Genomic DNA, 22,949 nt, shown 5'->3' on the forward strand with positions numbered 1-22,949 from the left:
ACCACCCTCTGAGTGAAAAGGTTTCCCATGTTCCTATTAAATCTTTCACCTCTCACCTTAAACCTATAGTATGTCCTCTTGTTCATGACTCCCCTACTCTGTGTAAAAGATTCCATTCCCCATATCTATTCTCCTTGTGATTTTATACATCTCAATAAGATAACCCCTTAAGTGCCTATCCCACTAAGGCGATTTTTTAGGCGACTACAGGCTGTTGCCACGTGGTCGCCGGGGTGTTGCCTGTACGGTCGTGAGTCGTCTCCTCAGTCGCCCAAAGAATCGTATTGTGGCGGCTCCTAAGGGTCGTGCCATTATACTGCCGAACCCCTCGGCACAGGAGTGGTGCAGTCCGGAGGCGGCCCTCAGCCGGAGGGTTTAAAAGGCAGGGTTTGGGTGCCATCTTCCTCCGGTTTCGTATTCCCTTCAACCGGGAGGAATACAATAAAGGTGCTTCTCAAAACACTGGACTTCGTGCCTCCTTTTGAGACCCACGCACCACATTGGTGCCCCCGACGCTCCATTGGCGTCATATTTTTGTGGCGGCGCGACTCAAGCCCGTTGCAGCGCGCCCCCTACAGCCTGTCAGTTTTTTTTTTTTTTTTTGTCTAGTTAAATGTAGTCGCCGTTAAGTGCCCAATTTTTTAATAGTATTTTTAAATGTGTAAATGTGGGGGGCGGGGGAAACTGTTTAAATCTCTTCCCTGTCCTGGGGAGCCCCGACCTTTTCCCTGTCGGGTTCGGTTGTCGTTGGGGCCTAGCACCGTGGAGCAGCCTCCAGCCTGAACGACCCGGGGGCTCGGGAGACTGCGGAGCTGCGGACTACTCACCATCGTGGGGCTGGCCGGCCTCGGAGCGTGGGGAGCGGCGGTGACTCGCTGCTGCGACTCGACTCCTGGGGCTCGGAGGCTCCAGCAACGCAGCCGCAGGTCCGGTGGACTGTGACATCGGGAGCTCGCGGGTCCGGGAGGAGCGAGAGAGACCGCTTCCCGGAGCTCCCGCAACGCGACTTCTCCAGCCGGTGTCACGGGGTTGGAACAACCCGGACCGGGACCGTACATCACCCGGCACGGCTTCATGGCCGTGGGACTCACCATCGCCCGTGGGGGTTCCAACCTTGGACTTTCAGACCGGGAGCGGGGCCGTAAATCGCCCCGCGTGGCCTAAAATGGCCGTGGGACTCATCATCGCCCGCCTGGGGCTTGGACATCGGGAGAGACACGGAGAACAGGGGAGAGAAAAGACTTGCCTTCCATCACAGTGGCTTCACTGTGATGGATGTTTGTGTGAATTTAATTATGTGTATGTCTGTAAGACAGTGTCTTTGTTTGTATGGCTGTGGAAACAACATTTCGTTTGAGTCTCACTGGGGCTCAAATGATAATAAATTTGTATTGTATTGTATTGTATGATGGAGACAGAACAAAGCCCTGCCCCCTCACACGCCAGCCCGGCCCTGGATCTGGACGCAGTCGCCGTAAAACTGCCCAGCTTCTGGACCACACGGCCGCTCATCTGGTTCCAGCAGGCGGAGGCCCAGTTCAACCTGCGGGGCATCACGGTCGATGCCACCGGTTTCTATTACCTGGTGGGGGCCCTGGACCAGGATGCGGTGGAAGAAGTTACGGACTTCCTCGCAGACCCCCCCGGACAATAATAAATATCTCGGCCTGAAAGAGCTCCTGCTCCAGATTTACGGACTGAGCACCCACGCACCACAGTGTCTTTTTTCTGGTCGCCGCTGGATTTTAAAATGTTCAAAAATATTCGGCGACAGTTGGCTTGACGGCCATGAGCGTTGCTTGACTTCTCATGACGTAGGTTGTCGCCGGCGCTGACTTCGGTGAATTCCATTGGCGACTACCTACGCCAACGTACGTCAAGTCGTGACAGATACCGGCGACTGAATTGTCTTAAGTTGTCTTCAGTTGTCGCTGACAGGGCCGCAGCTTGCCGCGGCGTGGACGTAGGTTGTCGTAGGTGTGGTCATTGGTGGATGTCCTAAAGGGTCGCCGGTTGTCAGTAGCTTGTCGTGGCTTGACGTTGACTAGGTGGTAGGTTGTTGTAACTTGTCGCAGACATTGTCGTAGGGGGGGTCCAGTCGACGGTTTTTCTGCAAACTGCTACGACTATGACAATCGTCGGCAGTCATAGAAACATAGAAACATAGAAATTAGGTGCAGGAGTAGGCCATTCGACCCTTCGAGCCTGCACCGCCATTCAATATGATCATGGCTGATCATCCAACTCAGTATCCTGTACCTGCCTTCTCTCCATACCCTCTGATCCCTTTAGCCACAAGGGCCACATCTAACTCCCTCTTAAATATAGCCAATGAACTGGCCTCGACTACACCTCTGCGGCAGAAAGTTCCAGAGATTCACCACTCTCTGTGTGAAAAAAGTTCTTCTCATCTCGGTTTTAAAGGACCAAAACTGTACTAGCAATACTCCAGGTGTGATCTCACCAAGACCCTGTACAACTGCAGTTGAACCTCCCTGCTCCTATACTCAAGTCGCTGAAAAAAATCGCCTAAGTGGGACAGGCCCTTTAGTCTCATGCACACCAAGGACTGAAGGTTGAGCTTACCCAATCTCTCCCTATAGGTCAGGCCCTTGATTCATGGCAACTTCCTCATAAATCTTCTCTGCACTCTTTGGGTGTTGCATACTTAAAGGGCCTGTCCCACCTCTGCAATTTTTTCGGTGACTTGCCGGCACCCGTCATAGTCGCAGCAGGTCATGCCTGTTTGGTCGTGAGTAGTCGCCCAAAGAGTTTTCCCTTTTTCTGGTCGCCGCTGGATTTTCAACGTTTTGAAACATTTCAGTGACCTGCTGCAACTATGACGGGTGCCGGCAAGTCTCCGAATAAATCACGTAAGTGGGACAGACCCTTAAGGATATTACAAACATAATACAGCTGCTGTGAATTCAGTGGAAATAGGGTAAATAAGTAAGAGGCCATCCTTTGGAACTAGAGGAGATTTTCGTGGATAAATGAATATTTTTGTGACAAACTCCTCCTATTTTAGCCTATGAAGATATTAATTTAGATGTAGTATGGCAGTGTACTCATTATCAAAGCAGTTATCCAGGAGATAAAATGTTAAATGTTTTCATTTAAAGGAGAATTTAAATTCAGCTTTAAGCCAACATAATAAGACATCACATGCAAAATGAGGAACCTGTTGGATTGTGAAATCTAAACTGGTTATTTAAAATAGCATTGAGAAAGGAAACCCGTGATCCCATCCCAATTTAACCTCTATGCAATACCGCACACATGAAAGAGAAGCAGCAATAACCCATTTGACCCCTCAAGACCATTTCACCATGTAATTGAGATCATGGCTTATCGCTGCTTAATATCAAAACATCTATTGATTGATCTTAGCTTGGACATGTGCAGCAGTTGTCTCTTCCTTGTCACCTTGGGCTGAAAATTCCAAAGGGTTCTCACCCTCTGGCTAAAGAGATTTCATCTCGACTCAGGAGCCTTATCTTGAGAACATGAACCCCCCCCAACCCGCACACCCCTGGTAAGAAAATAATCCTTATCGATTGAATGAATCAATTCCTGCAGGTCTATGAGCATTTAGTAGGCTTTATGAATTTAGAATTTAGAAGATTGAGGGGGGATCTTATAGAAACTTACACAATTCTTAAGGGGGTTGGACAGGCTAGATGCAGGAAGATTGTTCCCGATGTTGGGGAAGTCCAGAACAAGGGGTCACAGTTTAAGGATAAGGGGGAAATCATTTAGGACCGAGATGAGAAAAACATTTTTCACACAGAGAGTGGTGAATCTGTGGAATTCTCTGCCACAGAAGGTAGTTGAGGCCACAGTTCATTGGCTATATTTAAGAGGGAGTTGGATGTGGCCCTTGTGGCTAAAGGGATCAGGGGGTATGGAGAGAAGGCAGGTACGGGATACTGAGTTGGATAATCAGCCATGATCATATTGAATGGCGGTGCAGGCTTGAAGGGCCAAATGGCCTACTCCTGCACCTATTTTCTATGTTTCTATGAGATTCCTCACTCTTCTGAACTTCAGAGAGCACCAGGATAGTCTGTTTAACCCATCATTATCCTCTATGCCCTAGTTTCAGAAAGGTTTTGCAAGCAAATGCCATATGATAATAAATGTAATTACCTCATCTCTTTCAGGCTGTGGTGATCTATTAACGCTTCTGCAACCTCTTCAGCCCCTTTGTCTCCTATTTGATTTCCCCAGAACCTGTCGATCATTAAACATCAAGATATTTTGGTCAATTGCTTGAGATTTAGAAACTGCAAGTAAAATAGAAAATAATTGATCTTCGTTCGACAAATGTAATGAAGCTTTTCAATACCATTGGTTTTCATGGTTGCATTTCTAAAACATCTTTCACAGTTTCAGAATGACCCTGAATGACCTTTATCTGTGCACTGTGGATGGTTTGATTGTATTCATGTATCGTCTTTTCTTTGACCTGATAGCATGCTGCAAACAAAAGCTTTTTACTGTACCTCAGTATAACTATATAACATATAACCATATAACAATTACAGCACGGGCCCTACAAGTCCGTGCCGACACAACTTTTTTTCCCTTAGTCCCACCTGCCTGCACTCATACCATAACCCTCCATTCTCTTCTCATCCATATGCCTATCCAATTTATTTTTAAATGATACCAACGAACCTGCCTCCACCACTTCCACTGGAAGCTCATTCCACACCGCTAGCACTCTCTGAGTAAAGAAGTTCCCCCTCATGTTACCCTTAAACTTCTGTCCCTTAATGTGTATATGTGATAATATTAAACTAAGCTGAATAACGAGCAGTCACATGCACCCACCGGCAACGATCAAAACAATCAAACTGAGTGCTGAGGATAAAGGTTTACGCGGACATTGCCCTTGCTCTTATTGCTCCGTATTTACAAGAGGATATTAATATTTTGGAAGCAAATTGGATAAGCTTGGGAAGATTGGTTTATGAGGGAAGGTTGGGCAGGCTGGAGTCTAGTGGAGTGGAGTTATTTTAGTTTAGAAATACAGTGAGGAAACAGGCCCTTCAGTTCACACCGACCAGCAATCCCCACACATTAACACTACACCCTACACACACTAGGGACATTTCTACATTTATACCAAGCCATTTAACGTACAAACCTGTACATCTTTAGAGTGCGGGAGGAAACTCAAGATCTCGGAGAAAAACCCACGCAGGTCACGGGGAGAATGTACAAACCCCATGCTACCAAGCACTCGTAGTTAGGATCGAAACTGGTGCTGTAAGGCAGTAGCTCGAACGCTGTGCCACCGTGCCACCCATTGATTTGATTGAAACATATAAAGGATCTTGACAGAATGGATGCGGAGAGGATGTTTCATCTCGTGGGTGGGTCAATCTAGAAAATATGCCATTGGTTATTTAAGACGTTGATCAGGCAACATTCTTTTCTCTGAGGATCATGAGAACTTTTGTTCTCAAAGAGCGGTGGAAGAGGTTTTAAGTATTTCTAAAACAGGAATGACCTCATTGAGTGGCATTGCAGGCTCTAGTTGGCAAGGCACCTACAATTGTTCTGAGGAAGTTCAAGAGTCTGAAGAAGGGTTTCAGCCCGAAACGTCGCCTATTTCCTTCGCTCCATAGATGCTGCTGCACCCACTGAGTTTCACCAGCACTTTTGTGTACCTACAATTGTTCCCTTCATTTGTACATTTTTCAAATAGTGTTAAGAGATCATGTTGATGCAGAGGACCTGAAAGGGTCTCAAGTTTAATGCCATACTTGTTCTGTCATTTATGCTCACTTCTAGTAAATAAATAAAAATGCTCTGGACTGGTATCTTCCTTTGCTCAGAGAACAATAATATAGGTTTTTGTTATGAGCTGCAGGGTAAGAGTTAACACTCGCCTTCCTAGTGGGAATGCCCATCTCCTTTTGGGAGTAGTTACAACATTAACAGCCTCCAGAGTTTGCTACACTACATAGACGCAATACACTTCTGGCAATCCAGGCTGATATTCCATTGCAGACTGACAAATACATCACAATCACGGGTGCTTTTGCTCAGATCGAAAAAGCACTTACTGGACAACTTCTCTGTTCCCTTTGGGAGGGATTTTGAAAACCCTTGCGAGCCCAGCAGTTATATCTCCATAGTCCTCATGGATCTTCTCCCTATATCTTGTCAATACCTACCCTCACGTAACATAAACCTGATTATCTCTCAATGCCAACACTAAAGGAACATGTACTATCACCAGGAAAAGGAGCTGAGAATATCCCTTTTGTGTACTCCACAACAGAATGGGAAGTGTCAAAGCATACCAAAAAGGAACACAGTTGATTTGTTTTTAAATCATAGACATTCAAGCTCCTGCTCTTAAGTTTAATAAGCTTGGACAGCGACCAACTGAGATCTTTTATGTTCAAAGCTTTAATTGTCTGCCTTTCATAGACTTCTGATGGATAAAACATGATAATGTCAATAGCTATCAACCACAGGAAAATGATTCATGTTTCAAGTTCAAGTTCAAGTGAGTTTATTGTCATGTGTCCCTGTATAGGACAATTAAATTCTTGCTTTGCTTCAGCACAACAGAACATAGTAGGCATTGACTACAAAACAGATCAGTGTGTCCATATACCATAATATAAATATATACACACATGAATAAATAAATAAACTGATAAAGTGCAAATAACAGAAAATGGGTTATTAATAATCAGAGTTTTGGCCGAGCCAAGGTTTAATAGCCTGATGGCTGTGGGGAAGTAGCTATTCCTGAACCTGGTTGTTGCAGTCTTCAGGCTCATGTACCTTCTACCTGAAGGTAGCAGGAAGATCAGTGTGTGGCCAGGATGGTGTGGGTCTTTGATGATACTGCCAACCTTTTTGAGGCAGCGACTGCGATAAATCCCCTCGATGGAAGGAAGGTCAGAGCCGATGATGGACTGGGCAGTGTTTACTACTTTTTGTAGTCTTTTCCTCTCCAGGGCGTTCAAATTGTCGAACCAAGCCACGATGCAACCGGTCAGTATGCTCTCTACTGTGCACCTGTAGAAGTTAGAGAGAGTCTTCCTTGACAATCCGACTCTCCGTAATCTTCTCAGGAAGTAGATGCGCTGATGAGCTATTTTGATAATTGCGTTAGTGTTCTTGGACCAGGAAAGATCTTCAGAGATGTGCACGCCCAGGAATTTGAAGCTCTTGACCTTTTCAACCATCGACCCGTTGATATAAACGGGGCTGTGGGTCCCCCTCCTACTCCTTCCAAAGTCCACAATTAGTTCCTTGGTTTTGCTGGTGTTGAGGGCCAGGTTATTGGGCTGGCACCTTATGGACAGTTGCTCGATCTCTCTTCTATATTCAGGAGCTTTAAGATGGAACTGCAGATGCTGGAAAATTGAAGGTAGACAAAACTGCTGGAGAAACTCAGCGGGTGCAGCAGCATCTATGGAGCGAAGGAAATAGGCAACATTTCGGGTCGAACCCTTCTTCAGCCTGAAGTATTTCGGCCCAAAACGTTGCCCATTTCCTTCGCTCCATAGATGCTACTGCACCCGCTGAGTGTCTCCGGCACTTTTGTCCACCACAGAAAAACGATGTTGGGCATTCACTGCCATAATAGCAACCACCTCAGAAAAATATATAATGGGCCTGTCCCACTTAGGCGATTTTTTCGGCACCAGCTGGAAAATAGGCTGTTGCCACATGGTTGTGGGCTGTCGCCTGTATTGTCGTGTCCTCAATTGTCGTAACTTTTTTTTGTCGCCGCTGGATTTTGAAATGTTCAAAACCTTTCGCCGACAGTGGGCTTGACGTTGCCCGCCTTCTCCTGTCGTAGGTTGTCGTAGGTTGTCGCCAGGATGATGTCAGGCGACGTTGGTTGTCGTCAGGTGCTGACTTCAGTAAATTTCATTGGCGACTACCTACGTCAACCGGCAACAGGTACCGGCGACTGAATTGTCTTCAGTTGTCGCCGACAGTGTCGTAGCTTGTCGTATCTTGTCGCGGGTGGACGCGGGTGTCTTAGGTATGGTCGTAGGTGGACGACCCAAGTCGCGATGAATTATATTGCTGGTTGACGTAGCTCATCGGAGTTTGTTGTGGACATTGTCGTACGGCAGGTCCGGAGAAGCCGGTTTTCTCGGCGTCCCGCTACAACCATGACTGCCGCCGGCAGTCGCCTAAAAATCACCTAAGTGGGACAGGCCCTTAAAGTTCCCCCAACCTGTAGGATTGAATAGATTTGAAGTGACTTGGTATTGTTGGAGGAGCCTTTAGTTAGCATAAATTACACCTTGTATATTCCTACGTCAAACTCACCCAAGCTCCTGAATAGTTTTGCTTTTTCGTATCGCTTTAGCCAGATATGTTCCTCCTTTATGGGTAATCATATTTTTTCCAATTCTGTTTAAACAAAGAAGGTTTGATTAGTTTTTATCATTGTTTGAAAGTTTTTTCTGAAGGAGAACATTTTGCTCCGACTCACCTCAAATTAATGAGACTCGGACAAACTTCGACCAGGTTGGCAATGTCCATCGCACCAACATCACTTATGTAATTTTGGTAAAGTCTGAAATAGATTTGGAATCGTTAAACTGTGAAAATCTCTGACATATTAACACTGAGAGACAGTTATAGGCGAGGTAAACCATTTAACCAATCCAAGTTGAAGCCGTTATAGTTCCATTCTTACCTCCAGTTTTTGCAACATCTATTGTTTCTTAACTGATTCAAAGGCCTTCAGATTCTGGTGGCACAACAGTCTACCACTAGTCTCAGTATTCTTGTACCAGTGAATTAGTGGGCTTGTTTGATTAGTACGGTGTCAGGGGTTAAGGGCCTGTCCCACGAGCATACGCCTGCATGCGGCGAGCCCGACCAAACCGGAAACGGTGGCCACGCAGAGGTCGAGTGAGTGACGTGAAGAGGCTGCGTACGGCGTCGAGACGCTGCGTTTGCCCGTCAAGGCGGTGCGTACGGCGTCGAGGCGGCTGCGGGCCGGCAGGCCGTTGCTGCGCGGAATTTTTGAACACGGTCAGTTTTTCGGAGCCCCGCGCGATGTCGGGACCAGCTCCGCACAACTCCATACAGCTCCTGCGATCGAAGTGGGACCGGCCCCGCGAGGCCGTACGGCTCAAGCGGCCACGTTAGGTCACGCTAGCCGCATGCAGTTGCATGCTCGTGGGAGAGGCCCTTTATGGAGCGAAGGCAGGACAATGGGGTTAAGAGGGAAAGATGGATCAGCCATGACTGAATGGTGGTGTAGACTTGATGGGCCGAATGGCCTAATTGTTCTCCTATCACTTATGAACTTATGAACTAGTGCTTTTAAAGAACTATCTGATTCGTCTTGCCCCCTACAATGCAATTGTTTAAGTTGTTCACTGTAAATTGCAACTCTTCCATTCACATTGGTACGTAAATACACACAAAGCAGCACGGCAAAACACAGTCTAGCAAACTGTTTTAAACCGCTACACATTGCCCCCAATTACATCGTGTGCTTTTAAAAGGGAAGCCAATAGTGATCTTAACCACAATACAAGAAATTGGCAACACTACAACATCCAATTCCCTCTTGAAATTTACAATTCAATTTGTTCTATCATCTTATCATGTTGTGTGTTTGAGATCAAAAGCAACCTCCATTTATGTAGTGCCTTTAATACATAGTAAATTGTCCCCAGTTGCTTCAAACACGCAATATCAAATACATTAATATTGAACCATATGAGGAGAAATGAGGGTAGACTTCAAATCCTTGGTTTGAAAAATTGGGTTTAAGGAGCATTATGAAGGGCAAAAGAAAAGGAGGAGGGATTTAAGGAGCTTGTTGAAGAAGTTGGGGGCTTTGCTTTTAAAGTCACGGCCATCGGTGGGGGCACACACAAGTCCAGAGCATAAGGAGATAGGGGTATCTCAGAAAGCTTTGGGGTTCAAAGGAGAACACAGTGAGAGATGCATCAGATCGTAGAGTGATTTGAGAATAAGTGTGAGATGTTTTAAATCATGGAATTGATTCTCTGACTATGAAGGTAGACAAAAGTGCTGGAGAAACTCAGCGGGTGCAGCAGCATCTATGGAGCGAAGGAAATAGGCAACGTTTCGGGCCAAAACCTTTCTCTGATTATGAACCTTGGTCAGCAAGCACTGGGTTGAAGGACAAATAGGATTTGGTTTGCGTTGAGCCAACTTGATAGGTAAATACTTTCCTCCACGACACCAATTACTCTAAATATGTCCATTGCTTACAGGCCCTTTCACTAGTAGACTGTGATTCTTATTCTTATATTCAAATCTTGCAACATATTAAATCTCATTTTAGCCTTCTCTCCATCAGGGGAAACGTCTCTGCAATAGAGATTTGCAACTTCCCCTTCCCAAGGTTTGACTTCTCCCATTCATCTGCTGTTCACTGTAGAATGAGGAAGTGTTTTTCTGACAGATGTGTAGGGAAGAACTGCAGGTGCTGGTTTAGACCAAGAACAGATACTTTCATTGAACTCCTTCGCTCAGTTCGCCTCAGGTGATCTACGTGATCCTCTGGTTGCCAAACACTTTAACTCCCATTCCCCGACTGGCGTTTCTGTCCTGGGCCTTCTCCATTGTCAGAGTGAGGCCAAATGTCAAGTCAAGTCAAGTCAAGTCAAGTCAAGAGAGTTTATTGTCATGTGTCCCAGATTGGAGAATTAAATTCTTGCTTGTTGCAGCACAACAGAATATTGTAGGCATAAATACAGATCATTGTGTCCATATACCATAGAATATATATACACACACATAAATAAACAGATAAGCTGTTGTAGTTCATAGTTTTTGTGAAGTTGTGTTTAATAGGCTGATGGCTGTGGGGAAGTAGCTGTTCCTGAATTTGGATGTTGCAGATTTCAGGCTCCTGTACCTTCTACCTGATGGCAGCGGACCCACGGCGCGCAGGTCCTCCAGTGCCAGACGGACGTCTGCCTGGGGTGGGATGTAGACCCCAGGATGAACAGTATCTCATATTTCGCTTGGAAGGTTCAACCCAGCGGTATGAATATTGATCTCTCTAACTTCAAGTAATCCTTGCATCCCCCGTCTATGTCCCTCATCTAAATGGCTGGTTCTGGACTCCCCCAACATCGGAAACATGTTTCCTGCCTCCAGCGTGTCCAAACCCTTAACAATCTTATATGTTTCAATGAGATCCCCTCTTATCCTTCTATACAAGTGTACAAGCCCAGCTGCTCCATTCTCTCAGCATATGACAGTCACGCCATCCCGGGAATTAACCTTGTAAACCTACGCTGCGCTCCCTCAATAACAAGAATGTCCTTCCTCAAATTAGGGGACCAAAACTGCACAGAATACTCCAGGTGTGGTCTCACTAGGGCTCTGTACAACTGCAGAAGGACCTCTTTGCTCCTATATTCGATTCCTCTTGTTATAAAGGCCAACATGCCATTCGCCTTCTTCACTGCCTGCTGTACCTGCATGCTTACTTTCATAGACTGATGAACAAGGACCCCCAGATCCCGTTGTACTTCCCCTTTTCCCAACTTGACGCCACTTAGATAGTAATCCGCCTTCCTGTTTTTGCTACCAAAGTGGATAACCTCACATTTATCCGCATTAAACTTCATCTGCCATGCGTCTGCCCACTCCCCCAACCTGTCCAAGTCACCCTGCTTTCTCATCGCATCCTCCTCACAGTTCACACTGCCACCCAGCTTTGTGTCATCTGCAAACTTGCTAATGGTACTTTGAATGCTCAGTTCGACCAAAACTTGCTGTTTTTTTACCAAATACAAATTGATTTACGCCTATGTTGTCTATGTTTCATATTTACCACATTGTATATTTCAAGCAACTGTGGCAGAATTTCTCTTTTTTTTTAAAATAATTCAACACTCCATTTTCTTTCTGAATTTGGATCTGATATCCCAGGCAAGACACTTTGATGAGTATTTGGACACATTCTAGCACTGATCAAAGTTAATAACTATTAAACAAATACAAAATTACTGTTAACATTATCTTTCCATTTGATTTGCATTTCTCCATAAAATGGGTAAATGTGAGATTTATATCTTGGCCATTAATCGTCCTAGTCCTGCATTAGTTCAGCAAAAACGAGTGCTGGAGGAATCCAGCAGGTCATGCTGCCTGACACACTGAGCTCCTCCAACACTTAGTTTTTTGCTCAAGATTCCAGCATCTCTTGCGTCTCCTGTAAGAATGAGCTTGTGATTATTTAACTTCACAACATCAGCACAGGAGATAGTCATGGAATTATGCAGGACATAAACAGGCCCTGTCAAAGAAAATACCAACCTGAGCTTGTCCCAATTGCCTCATAAAACCCTAAAGCCATGCAATGTAATTGTGCCTACATCCACCAGTTCCACTGGCAGCTTATTCCACTACCATCAGTATGAAACATTTACTGCTCAGGCCCCCCTTAAATTGTACCCATCTCACCTTAAACTTATGCCCTCTAGTTTTAGATTCCTCTACCCTGCAAAGAAACACTATGACGCCTTCTGTGCATATGCCTATAATTTAATCACATCCTTCCTATTGTGTGATGATCAGTACTCCGTGTGGTCAAACCAATATCTTGGACAATTGTAACATGACTTGTACTGAAAGCTGCAGCCGATGAAGACAAGAATGCTATTTGACTCCTTCACCACCCTGACTGCTTAGACCATCACATGTCAGACTCCTACGTATGTTGGTGGGTTAGTGGCGGCGCCTAACGGCAGCGGCTCGATTACAGTCGTCTGTATTTTTTTATTTTTGTCTATCTGCTCAACAACACTCCTCTGCCATTCATTATGTCTGTCATGTCCATTGAGTTAAATTCTAGCTGCTATTTTCAGGATTTCAGTATAGGAGTAAAGAGGTTCTTCTGCAGTTGTACAGGGCTCTGATGAGAACACATCTGGAGTATTGTGTACAGTTTTGGTCTCCTAATTTGAAGAAGGACATCCTTGTGATTGAGGCAGTGCAGCGTAGGTTCACGAGATTGATCCCTGGGATGGCATATGAGGAAAGATTGAAAAGACTAGGCTTGTATTCACTGGAGTTCAGAAGGATGAGGGGAGTTCTTATAGAAACATATAACATTATAAAAGGACTGGACAAGTTAGATGCAGGAAAAATGTTCCCAATTTTGGGCAAGTCCAGAACCAGGGGCCACAGTCTTAGAATAAAGGGGAGGTAATTTAAGACTGAGGTGAGAAAAATCTTTTTCACCCAGAGAGTTGTGGGCTTATGGAATTCCCTGCCACAGAGGACAGTGGAGGCCAAGTCACTAGATGGGTTTAAGAGAGAGTTAGATAGAGCTCTAGGGGCTAGTGGAGTCGAGGGATATGGGGAGAAGGCAGGCATGGGTTATTGATAGGGGATGATCAGCCATGAAGCCATGACCTTAAGGATAAAGGGGAAATCCTTTAAAACCGAGATGAGAAGAACTTTTTTTCACACAGAGAGTGGTGAATCTCTGGAACTCTGCCACAGAGGGTAGTTGAGGCCAGTTCATTGGCTATATTTAAGAGGGAGTTAGATGTGGCCCTTGTGGCTAAGGGGATCAGAGGGTATGGAGAGAAGGCAGGTACGGGATACTGATTTGGATGATCAGCCATGATCATATTGAATGGCGGTGCAGGCTCGAAGGGCCGAATGGCCTACTCCTGCACCTAATTTCTATGTTTCTATGATCACAATGAATGGCGGTGCTGACTCGAAGGGCCGAATGGCCTCCTCCTGCACCTATTTTCTATGTTTCTATCTTTAATGTCCATTCAATCTTCATTGTCTACTCCACCACTAATTTTCGTGTTATCCGCAAACATACGAATCATGCCACCTACATTCTTATCCATGTTATTAATATATATGACAATCAACAGGGGATGCAGCACCAATCATGGGCATCACGCATCCATTGTGAAAAGCATCCTTTCCCAACCACGCAGTCAGTTTTGTATCCAATTGACCAGCTCGCCCTAGATCCCATGTGCTCTGACCTGCTGGACCAACTTACTGAGCAGGACCTTGTCAAAAGCCTTTACTAAAGTCCACACAGGCAAAGTCTACTGCCCTGATGTCATCAATCTTCCTGGTAATTTCTTCACGAATCATAGAGTGATACAGTGTGGAAACAGGCCCTTCGGCCCAACTTGCCCACACTGGCCAACACTAGTCCCAACCTGCCTGCGTTTGGTCCATACCCCTCCAAACCTGGCCCATCCATGTACCTGTTTCATAACTGTAAATTAATAAAATTAACAATAACTTAACAATAAACTCAATCAAATTATTTTCCATGCACAGTCGCATTGACAACCAATAATCAGACAAATCAAAACACAGAACAAATGCAATCGATCTTTAAAAAAATATGAAATGTACCGCATTAGACCAACTAGAAACAGGTACTCTCACCCAAGTATTCTGATTTTCTGATATTTTTTGAGTTCTTCCACCAAGGTATGTACACCATGATCCGTGATTTGGTTCACACTCATCCTATATTGTTTTAAAAAGAGATGTAAGAAAGATTAAATGTTGACATTTAATTTCAGATTTAAAAATGTAGAATTTGGTCAATAGATCAAAGAAGAGCATTTTGATGCATTGTGTAGGATCATGTTGGGGGGTACCCAGTGGTTTCATAGATCAGCTCCATCCTGACCTTGGATAAGGTGGGAACATGTTGGAAGTCAGATGTAACTTCTCACCCTTTCATAGGGTTCACTATAGGGTCCTGGAAGGTTCCGTAAACTGTTGAGCAGCGGGTCCTGGCGTACTCCAAATCTGGCCCCTCAGCTTTATACCAGTCAGTGGTGATGTGTCCAGTATACTCCCATTTACTTGGAAGAGGCCACTAATATTCATTAAAAAACCTGATTTTTTAAATGAATTTTTTAAATTGACAATAAGATCGCCTCTCCATATACCCATATAACATATAACAATTACAGCACGGAAACAGACCATCTCGGCCCTACAAGTCCGTGCCGAACAATTTTTTTCCCTTAGTCCCACCTGCCTGCACTCATACCATAACCCTCCATTCCCTTCTCATCCATATGCCTATACAATTTATTTTTAAATGATACCAATGAACCTGCCTCCACCACTTCCACTGGAAGCTCATTCCACACCGCTACCACTCTCTGAGTAAAGAAGTTCCCCCTCATGTTACCCCTAAACTTCTGTCCCTTAATTCTGAAGTCATGTCCTCTTGTTTGAATCTTCCCTATTCTCAAAGGGAAAAGCTTGTCCACATCAACTCTGTCTATCCCTCTCATCATTTTAAAAACCTCTATCAAGTCCCCCCTTAACCTTCTGCGCTCCAGAGAATAAAGACCTAACTTGTTCAACCTTTCTCTGTAACTTAGTTGTTGAAACCCAGGCAACATTCTAGTAAATCTCCTCTGTACTCTCTCTATTTTGTTGACATCCTTCCTATAATTGGGCGACCAAAATTGTACACCATACTCCAGATTTGGTCTCACCAATGCCTTGTACAATTTTAACATTACATCCCAGCTTCTGTACTCAATGCTTTAATTTATAAAGGCCAGCATACCAAAAGCTTTCTTTACCACCCTATCTATATGAGATTCCACCTTCAAGGAACTATGCACGGTTATTCCCAGATCCCTCTGTTCAACTGTATTCTTCAATTCCCTACCATTTACCATGTACGTCCTATTTTGATTTGTCCTGCCAAGGTGTAGCACCTCACATTTATCAGCATTAAACTCCATCTGCCATCTTTCAGCCCATTTTTCCAAATGGTCTAAATCACTCTGTAGACTTTGGAAATCCTCTTCATTATCCACAACACCCCCTATCTTGGTATCATCTGCATACTAACTGATTCCAATTTACCACCCCTTCATCCAGATCATTGATGTACATGACAAACAACAAAGGACCCAACACAGATCCCTGAGGCACCCCACTAGTCACCTGCCTCCAACCCGATAAACAGCCATCCACCATTACCCTCCGGCTTCTCCCTGTTGAATCCATCTTGCTATTCCTGTATTTATACCCAACAGTTGAACCTTCTTAACCAACCTTCCATGAGGAACCTTGTCAAAGGCCTTACTAAAGTATATATATACAACATCCACTGCTTTACCCTCGTCAATTTCCCTAGTAACCTCTTCAATAAATTCAAGAAGATTAGTCAAACATGACCTTCCAGGCACAAATCCATGTTGACTGTTCCTAATCAGACCCTGTTTATCCAGATGCTTATATATATTATCTCTAAGTATCTTTTCCATTAATTTGTCCACCAGTGAAGTCAAACTAACAGGTCTATAATTGCTAGGTTTACTCTTAGAACCCTTTTTAAACAATGGAACAACATGCGCAGTACGCCAATCCTCGGGGACTATTCCCATTTCTAATGACATTTGAAATATTTCTGTCATAGCCCTGGCTATTTCTACACTAACTTCCCTCTCATCCTTCTAAATTCCAGAGTGTACAAGCCCAGCTGCTCCATTCTCTCAGCATATGACGGTCCCGCCATCCCGGGAGTTAACCCAGTATCCCCATAACCCCTGACACCCGTACTATTAGTCAATACAGTGGGATCATTTTACTGATCAAAGTTGCCCCGTGGGATTATTTCAATGGACTTTGTATTCAGGGACCAGAGTTCTAACAAGTACATCAAGGTTCACACCTAAAAGTTCAAACCTAAATCTGATGGAATTGGTGAATTTTACATTCCAGTGTAACAATAACTGAGATTTAGATATAGCTCTTAGGGCTAACAGAATCAAGAGGTATGGGAAGAACGGGAGGAACGGGATACTGAGTTGGATGATTAGCCACGATCATATTGAATGGCGGTGCAGGCTCGAAGGGCCGAATGGCCTACTCCTGCACCTAATTTCTATGTTTCTATGTTTCAGCTCTTATTTTCTATGTTTCTAATACTGCAGCCCAATTAGGAGAACCATGATTCTATTTTATAAGGGCAGATCAGGGCCATATCTGGTAGCAGTCATTACCTGAGGACTGTGAGCTGCCGGAAACAGGAGGTCAGTTGCTCCACACCATAATCGTTGATGTTGTTGTTGTCCATCTCCAGGGCCAGCGGTTTCACGATGTGCGTCAAGATGAATGCAAGAGCACCGCAGTCCACAGAGGAAACATTGCAAAAATTCAGCTTTATATAGTCAGCACTGATATATTTGGCTGCCACTTTGGCTGCTGCTCGATTCTGCTTTTCGAATATGCAACGAATTAACCATATGAAGCGTGGTAGTACGTGAACTCGGTTGTAGCCATCTTCCAGCTTCAGTCGAGGAAGGCCTTTCAAATGCGTTTTCATGCTGCCAAACAGGTAGGATGTTAGCACTGCCTGCTTTTTCTTAATGACTGAAGGGGATGCAAGGCTTTGCATCAGACTGATATTACTGTCAGACAACAAGCCACAAAGGAAGAGCAAGGTAAACTGCAGAGATTCGCGGGATGACTTGATGACATTTGTGGAGGATTCCCTCTTCAGGCTGAAGAATTTGTTGATTGTACGAGATGAGGATCTTGGTGCATTACCATCATTAAATGATGCCAGGAACTCTTGTGGACTGATTTGGTCATCTAGGAGGAGTGAAAATGCAGCAAAAAAACATTGAATAGTTACGTGAATATATTCATATGTTGTTTGGTTTCCACGCCCATTATATTGACCTGTGGTTTTGATGAAACCCAACTGGAAGTCCTCTTCACAAATGTTAACGGCTTCAATTTTCTCCTGGTTGAGCACCAAATCATTGTTTTCAGTGCCCTTTAAGGCTAACTTACCGATCCGCATTAAGGCTTCTTTCCGTCTCCTGAAGACGTTTAGCTGGCTCCTGTCATTGCTCCTGTGCAGGTTGTCCTGGGAATTATGGTTAAGGAAAACCTCAACCATAACCAGGTAGATATCAGTCAGTGTAATTGAATTTGACAAAGACTGGGAACTACTTGCGAACAGAAGGTGCTCGTAGCATTTAAATATAATCCAGCACAACAATGGCACTGAACATAGACTACACAGGTGAGGGTTGGCCTCCAGCTGGGTCAGAATTATAGTTTGATCGCCCTTGTTTTTGAAAGACTTTTTCAAATAACCCAGCCAATGTTCCTTAGAAAAGCCCTTCAGTATTACTCTCTTTCTCACCATCCTCAATGGTAAATCTGTGCCTGTTCTCGCTGTCAATAGTTTTATGGATCCCTTTAACAACTTTCCTCTGAGAAGGTTCAACACCAGGGCTACAGGGTGTGTGGGCTCGAAGGGCGATGAGATGTCGGGGATATCATTAAGGTCCACATTCATTTCATCAAAGCCGTCCAGTGTGAAGAGAACGGTGGCTGGATGCTGTCGGATGTAACTGAATATCTCATCAGCGTCTTTATCAGGGTAACAGTTGTACTTGAACAGAAGATCTCGCAGAGAGATTTTGTCCTCCTCCTTGAAGCTGTTGAACATTCTGCATCTAAACTTGAAGAAGAACTTGATATCGGCACAGAGCTCTCCCTTTGACCACAGGTTCTGAACTCTCTGGAGGAGAATGGTCTTTCCCACTCCAGCGTCACCCGTTACAAACACAGTTTCAACATCTTTGTTTATGATTCCAGTGTCACTGAACAAATCCTCCAAGTGGGTGATGGTCCCCTTGGTTTCATTGACTGCGTTGATTACCTCCATAATAGACTCAGTGTAAATGTCATCAAACAGAACATCCTCCTTCTGGGTGTAGGATGAAGTGAACCTGGCATCTTGTTGCACTGCACTGCGGAGCTTCTCAAAGTACTGACAGACTGAAAGACATACATTGAATTACATGCACATGCAGAAAGGTTTATTCGTGTCATTCATTGTAATTGTCTTGAACTTACTCATTGTAATCCATTGTAATCCAAAATCATTTTAGTGCAGTAAATGCATTTAGTGCAGTAAAATAATATTTTGGCTTAGATTTCAAAAGTTAATTGTTCCAAGATTCATCTGGCTACTAATGGTAACATTGAATTCTCCCAATTGTGCTAGCCCTTGCTGTCTCCTCCCCTTCCTTAACCCTCTAGCTGTCTCCTCCCACCCTCCTATCCGCCCGCCCTCGGGCTCCTCCTCCTCCCCTTTTCCTTCCTTCACCCCCCCCACCCCTCATCAGTCTGAAGAAGGGTTTTGGTCCGAAACGTCGCCTATTTCCTTCGCTCCATAGATGCTGCTGCACCCGCTGAGTTTCTCCAGCAATTTTGTGTACCTTCGATCTTCCAGCATCTGCAGTTCCTTCTTGAACACTAGTAATATGATCATCTAAACTAGAGCAGGTTATAGAGTTATCCAATAACTCCAGTGACTGGAGCCTCTTGAATCGTGTTAGGTGGATGTTACTAAAAGTACATCTACTGCTGTCAGCAGCCGCCTATTTGCTTCACCACCCTCGTGCTTTCCCTTCTGCCTTTCTTGAAAGGCTGATGAAGTAAAAGGGCTGCTGCTGACAGCAGTAGATGTACTTTTAGTACCATCCACCTAACTTGTTCCTTCCCTACTCTCATGGTTCAGAATGGGTTTTTTTTTAAAACCTGGGAGGCTTTTACTGTAAGGAAAAAAAACTTTTCTCTGCTAAAAGAACTCTGCAACCATGATTGAACACGCCCAGGTCACATGCTTATATTAATATTAACAATTTTTCCACCCAGTTTTATTCCACCTACCTTCCACTACCTGCAACCTCCGGCAACCACCTGCAACCTCCGGCAACCACCTTCAACTAGCATCGCAACCGGCTTCAACTAAAAAATTACCGATTTTTAAAACGGCAACCTATTTTGAGTCGAGGCCGGTTTTGAATTTTTTGAAATAATCGCCGGAACAATGAAGAAGCTCAACTACGCAGAAACCACTTTCGACCATTAGGGAGAGTGACCAAAACATCCGGGAACCTCACGGAAACCTTGGGTGGGGCGCAAGGTCTCCAGAGGTTTCCTAAGTGGGACAGGGGCTTTAGATGCAAATATAATGGTGATCTCATTATGAAACAAATAAATAAATAAATAAATAAATATTTCAGAGGGGCCTCAGGAGCAACTTTTTTCAATCAAAGGGTAGTCCCTATCTGAAATGAGCTGCCCGAGGAAGTTACAAAAGTGGATATAATTACAACTTTTAACAGATGTTTGCACAAATGTATGGATAAGGAGGATTTAGAGGGAGGGCTATGAGCTAAATGGGGGCTCATGGAACAAGCCCAGTATGACAACTATGTTGGTCAGGTCAATTTCGGCCAGAACTCCTGTTTCCGTGCTGTACGGCTCTATGAGTCTATAATGAAATACTGACCATCAAAAATTCATATAATGAATGAATGAATTAATTAATTAATTGATGTGTTTATTGGCCAAGTATTCACACACAAGGAATTTGCCTTGGTGCTCTGCCCACAAGTGACAACACGACCTACAGTGACAGTTAGGAATGACACTTAAAACATTAAACATTAATAATAAAACGTTATCGATTAAACATGTGAATTAAGTAAAATACCAGAGCAAAAGGAGGCTACAGATCTTTGGTTATTGAGCAGCGGAATAAAGCTGTTTTTATGTCTGGCAACCGTACGTCTACTTTCATTGTTGGGAAAGATATGGGCAAATAATTATTAATGTGCTCTGTTTTCTAATAATCAAAGAAGTTATAAGCAGGGTAGTGAAATAAACTTTTCAAGTTCCAATTAATTCAGCCTGGCCACTGCACCCATGGAGACTTTAGAATTTAGAGTTAAGAGATACAGCGTGGAAACAGGGTGGCATCCATACAAGCTAGTGTACGAGTCCCTCTCGTACACTAGCGCTATCCTACACACTAGGGATAATTTTACCAAAGCCAATTAACCTACAAACCTGTACATCTTTAGAGTGTGGGATGAAAACGGAGCACCTGGAGGAAGCCCACGCCGTCAGGAATGCATTTCGTTGTCTCATGCCGTCATGGGGAGAACGTACAAACTCCATACAGACAGCATCCGTAGTCAGGAGGATCAAACTCGAGTTTCTGGTGCTCTAAGGCAGCAATTCTACCACTGCACCACTGTGCCACCTCTCACTATGCCCCCGAGACAATATTGGTGGAAATGCTATTGTGTTTCACTGGATTAAACAGAGTATATATAACGGCATCATATAGTGTCGACTTGGCCTAAAATCTTACAAATGCACCAGATTCAACAAAAGGCAATTTAATTTAAGTGCCCAAGATAATCAAAGTATTTTGATATGTCAAATGTCAAACACTGGATTCATCCTGTGAAGACATTTGAAACTAGGCAATGATGACGGGGAAAGGGAGACAAGAGGTATCTCTACCTCCAGTTTCCCTCTCCCTCAGTCTGAAAAAGGGTCTCGACTCAAAACATCACCCATTCCTTTTCTCCAGATATGCTGCCTAACCCGCCGAGTTACTCCAGCATTTTGTGTCTATCTTCATAATATTCCAAACTTGGCCTTATAAAGCCTTAGCATTACATCCTGACGTTTACATTTTAGTCCTCTTGAAATGAATGCTAACATTGCACATTACTACCGACTCAACCTGCAAAGCCACCAAACATGGCATGGTGGCGCAGCGGTAGAGTTGCTGCCTTACAGCTTCAGAGACCCAGGTTCAATCCTGACCATCGGTGCTGTCTGTACGGAGTTTGTACGTTCTCCCACTGACCTGCGTGGGTTTTCTCCAAGATCTTTGGTTTCTTCCCACAAGGGTTAATTAGCTTGGTATAAATGTAAATTGTCCCTAGCATGTGTAGGATAGTGTTAAGGTGCGGGAATCGCTGGTCAACGCAGACAGTGGGCCGAAGGATCAGTTTCCATGCTGTATCTCTAAACTAAACGGACTGATCTGTTCCAAAATAGCTGTTTTTAATTATAATTAATTTTAACGTAACAAAAATGAAATGTGTATCAACAGTGTAACACTGGAATGGCCTGGAAGAAAATGCTATTTTATAGAAGACAATTAATTATCCCTTTTTGTACTGCTTGCCATGAGTATTTTAGGGTTTTCACAATGTAGTGTTGATATCCATCACATGCTATAACACGATGGACTAATGACATTCAGCTCCAGTACCAATCTGAACAATCACAAACTAAAGGTAGGCAGTAACTGCTGAATTAATTAACAGCACAGGAACATTTGATGAACATCGCAACATGTTTGGGAAGAACTCACTTACCTGTATCTGTAATCAGTACTGGTTCTCTCAGCATGTGCTCTGGTGGGCTGTAATCAATTTCTTTCAACCAAGGCTGAACATCTGAGTAAATCCCTTTGGCAGAGTAAAGGATAAATACAAGGTACTCTGCACAATCTTCTCCTTTAGCCGTTGTGATATCCAATATTTTACGCACCTAAAGTACACATGAAATAAAAAACAAACGTACCTACATTTATTTATTTTCCATGTCTAAGTAGCAACCAGCGAATAGAAATGTCAGCCTCAACAAGAACGGTTTGCTTGAGGGTAGAAGTCAGTTCATTAAAGGGGGTGAAACATTTCTGTGCTTCCCCTACATATATTGACCCTTGAGAGGACATGAAATGGCCCTGGCCACCGGAGTCAAGAAGAAATCTATAACATTTTACAAATATGTTAGAAGCAAGATAGGTAGGGAAACAGTAGGTCCCTTCAGAGATGAATAGGGATGTCTTCTTGTGCAACTAGGGAATACATGTGGTGTCCTGAATGAATACTTTGCATCAACATTGACCACGGGAAGGATGGAAAGTTGGAGAACATTCACCTCGATAGTTGGAACATTGTTTATAGAAACATAGAAACATAGAAATTAGGTGCAGGAATAGGCCATTCGGCCCTTCGAGCCTGCACCGCCATTCAATATGATCATGGCTGATCATCCAACTCAGTATCCCGTACCTGCCTTCTCTC

General features: G+C 44.1%; 1 protein-coding gene across 1 annotated transcript in view; it reads right to left on the minus strand.

The window, feature by feature from the left end:
* LOC129716309 (nucleotide-binding oligomerization domain-containing protein 1-like) overlaps nt 1–22,949 on the minus strand; it is a 51,716-nt gene that overhangs the window by 13,856 nt on the left and 14,911 nt on the right. The window contains exons 3-9 of the mRNA XM_055666179.1: nt 22,232–22,410; nt 19,619–19,638; nt 17,028–18,822; nt 14,431–14,514; nt 8,486–8,569; nt 8,320–8,403; nt 4,150–4,233 (exon numbers count right to left, since the gene is read on the minus strand). Coding sequence (XP_055522154.1) covers nt 4,150–4,233; nt 8,320–8,403; nt 8,486–8,569; nt 14,431–14,514; nt 17,028–18,822; nt 19,619–19,638; nt 22,232–22,410 — 2,330 coding nt within the window. The remainder of the gene's footprint in view (nt 1–4,149; nt 4,234–8,319; nt 8,404–8,485; nt 8,570–14,430; nt 14,515–17,027; nt 18,823–19,618; nt 19,639–22,231; nt 22,411–22,949) is intronic.

Source organism: Leucoraja erinacea, chromosome 2 (genome assembly GCF_028641065.1).
Source record: "Leucoraja erinacea ecotype New England chromosome 2, Leri_hhj_1, whole genome shotgun sequence".
In the NCBI taxonomy this organism is placed as follows: Eukaryota; Metazoa; Chordata; class Chondrichthyes; order Rajiformes; family Rajidae; genus Leucoraja; species Leucoraja erinaceus.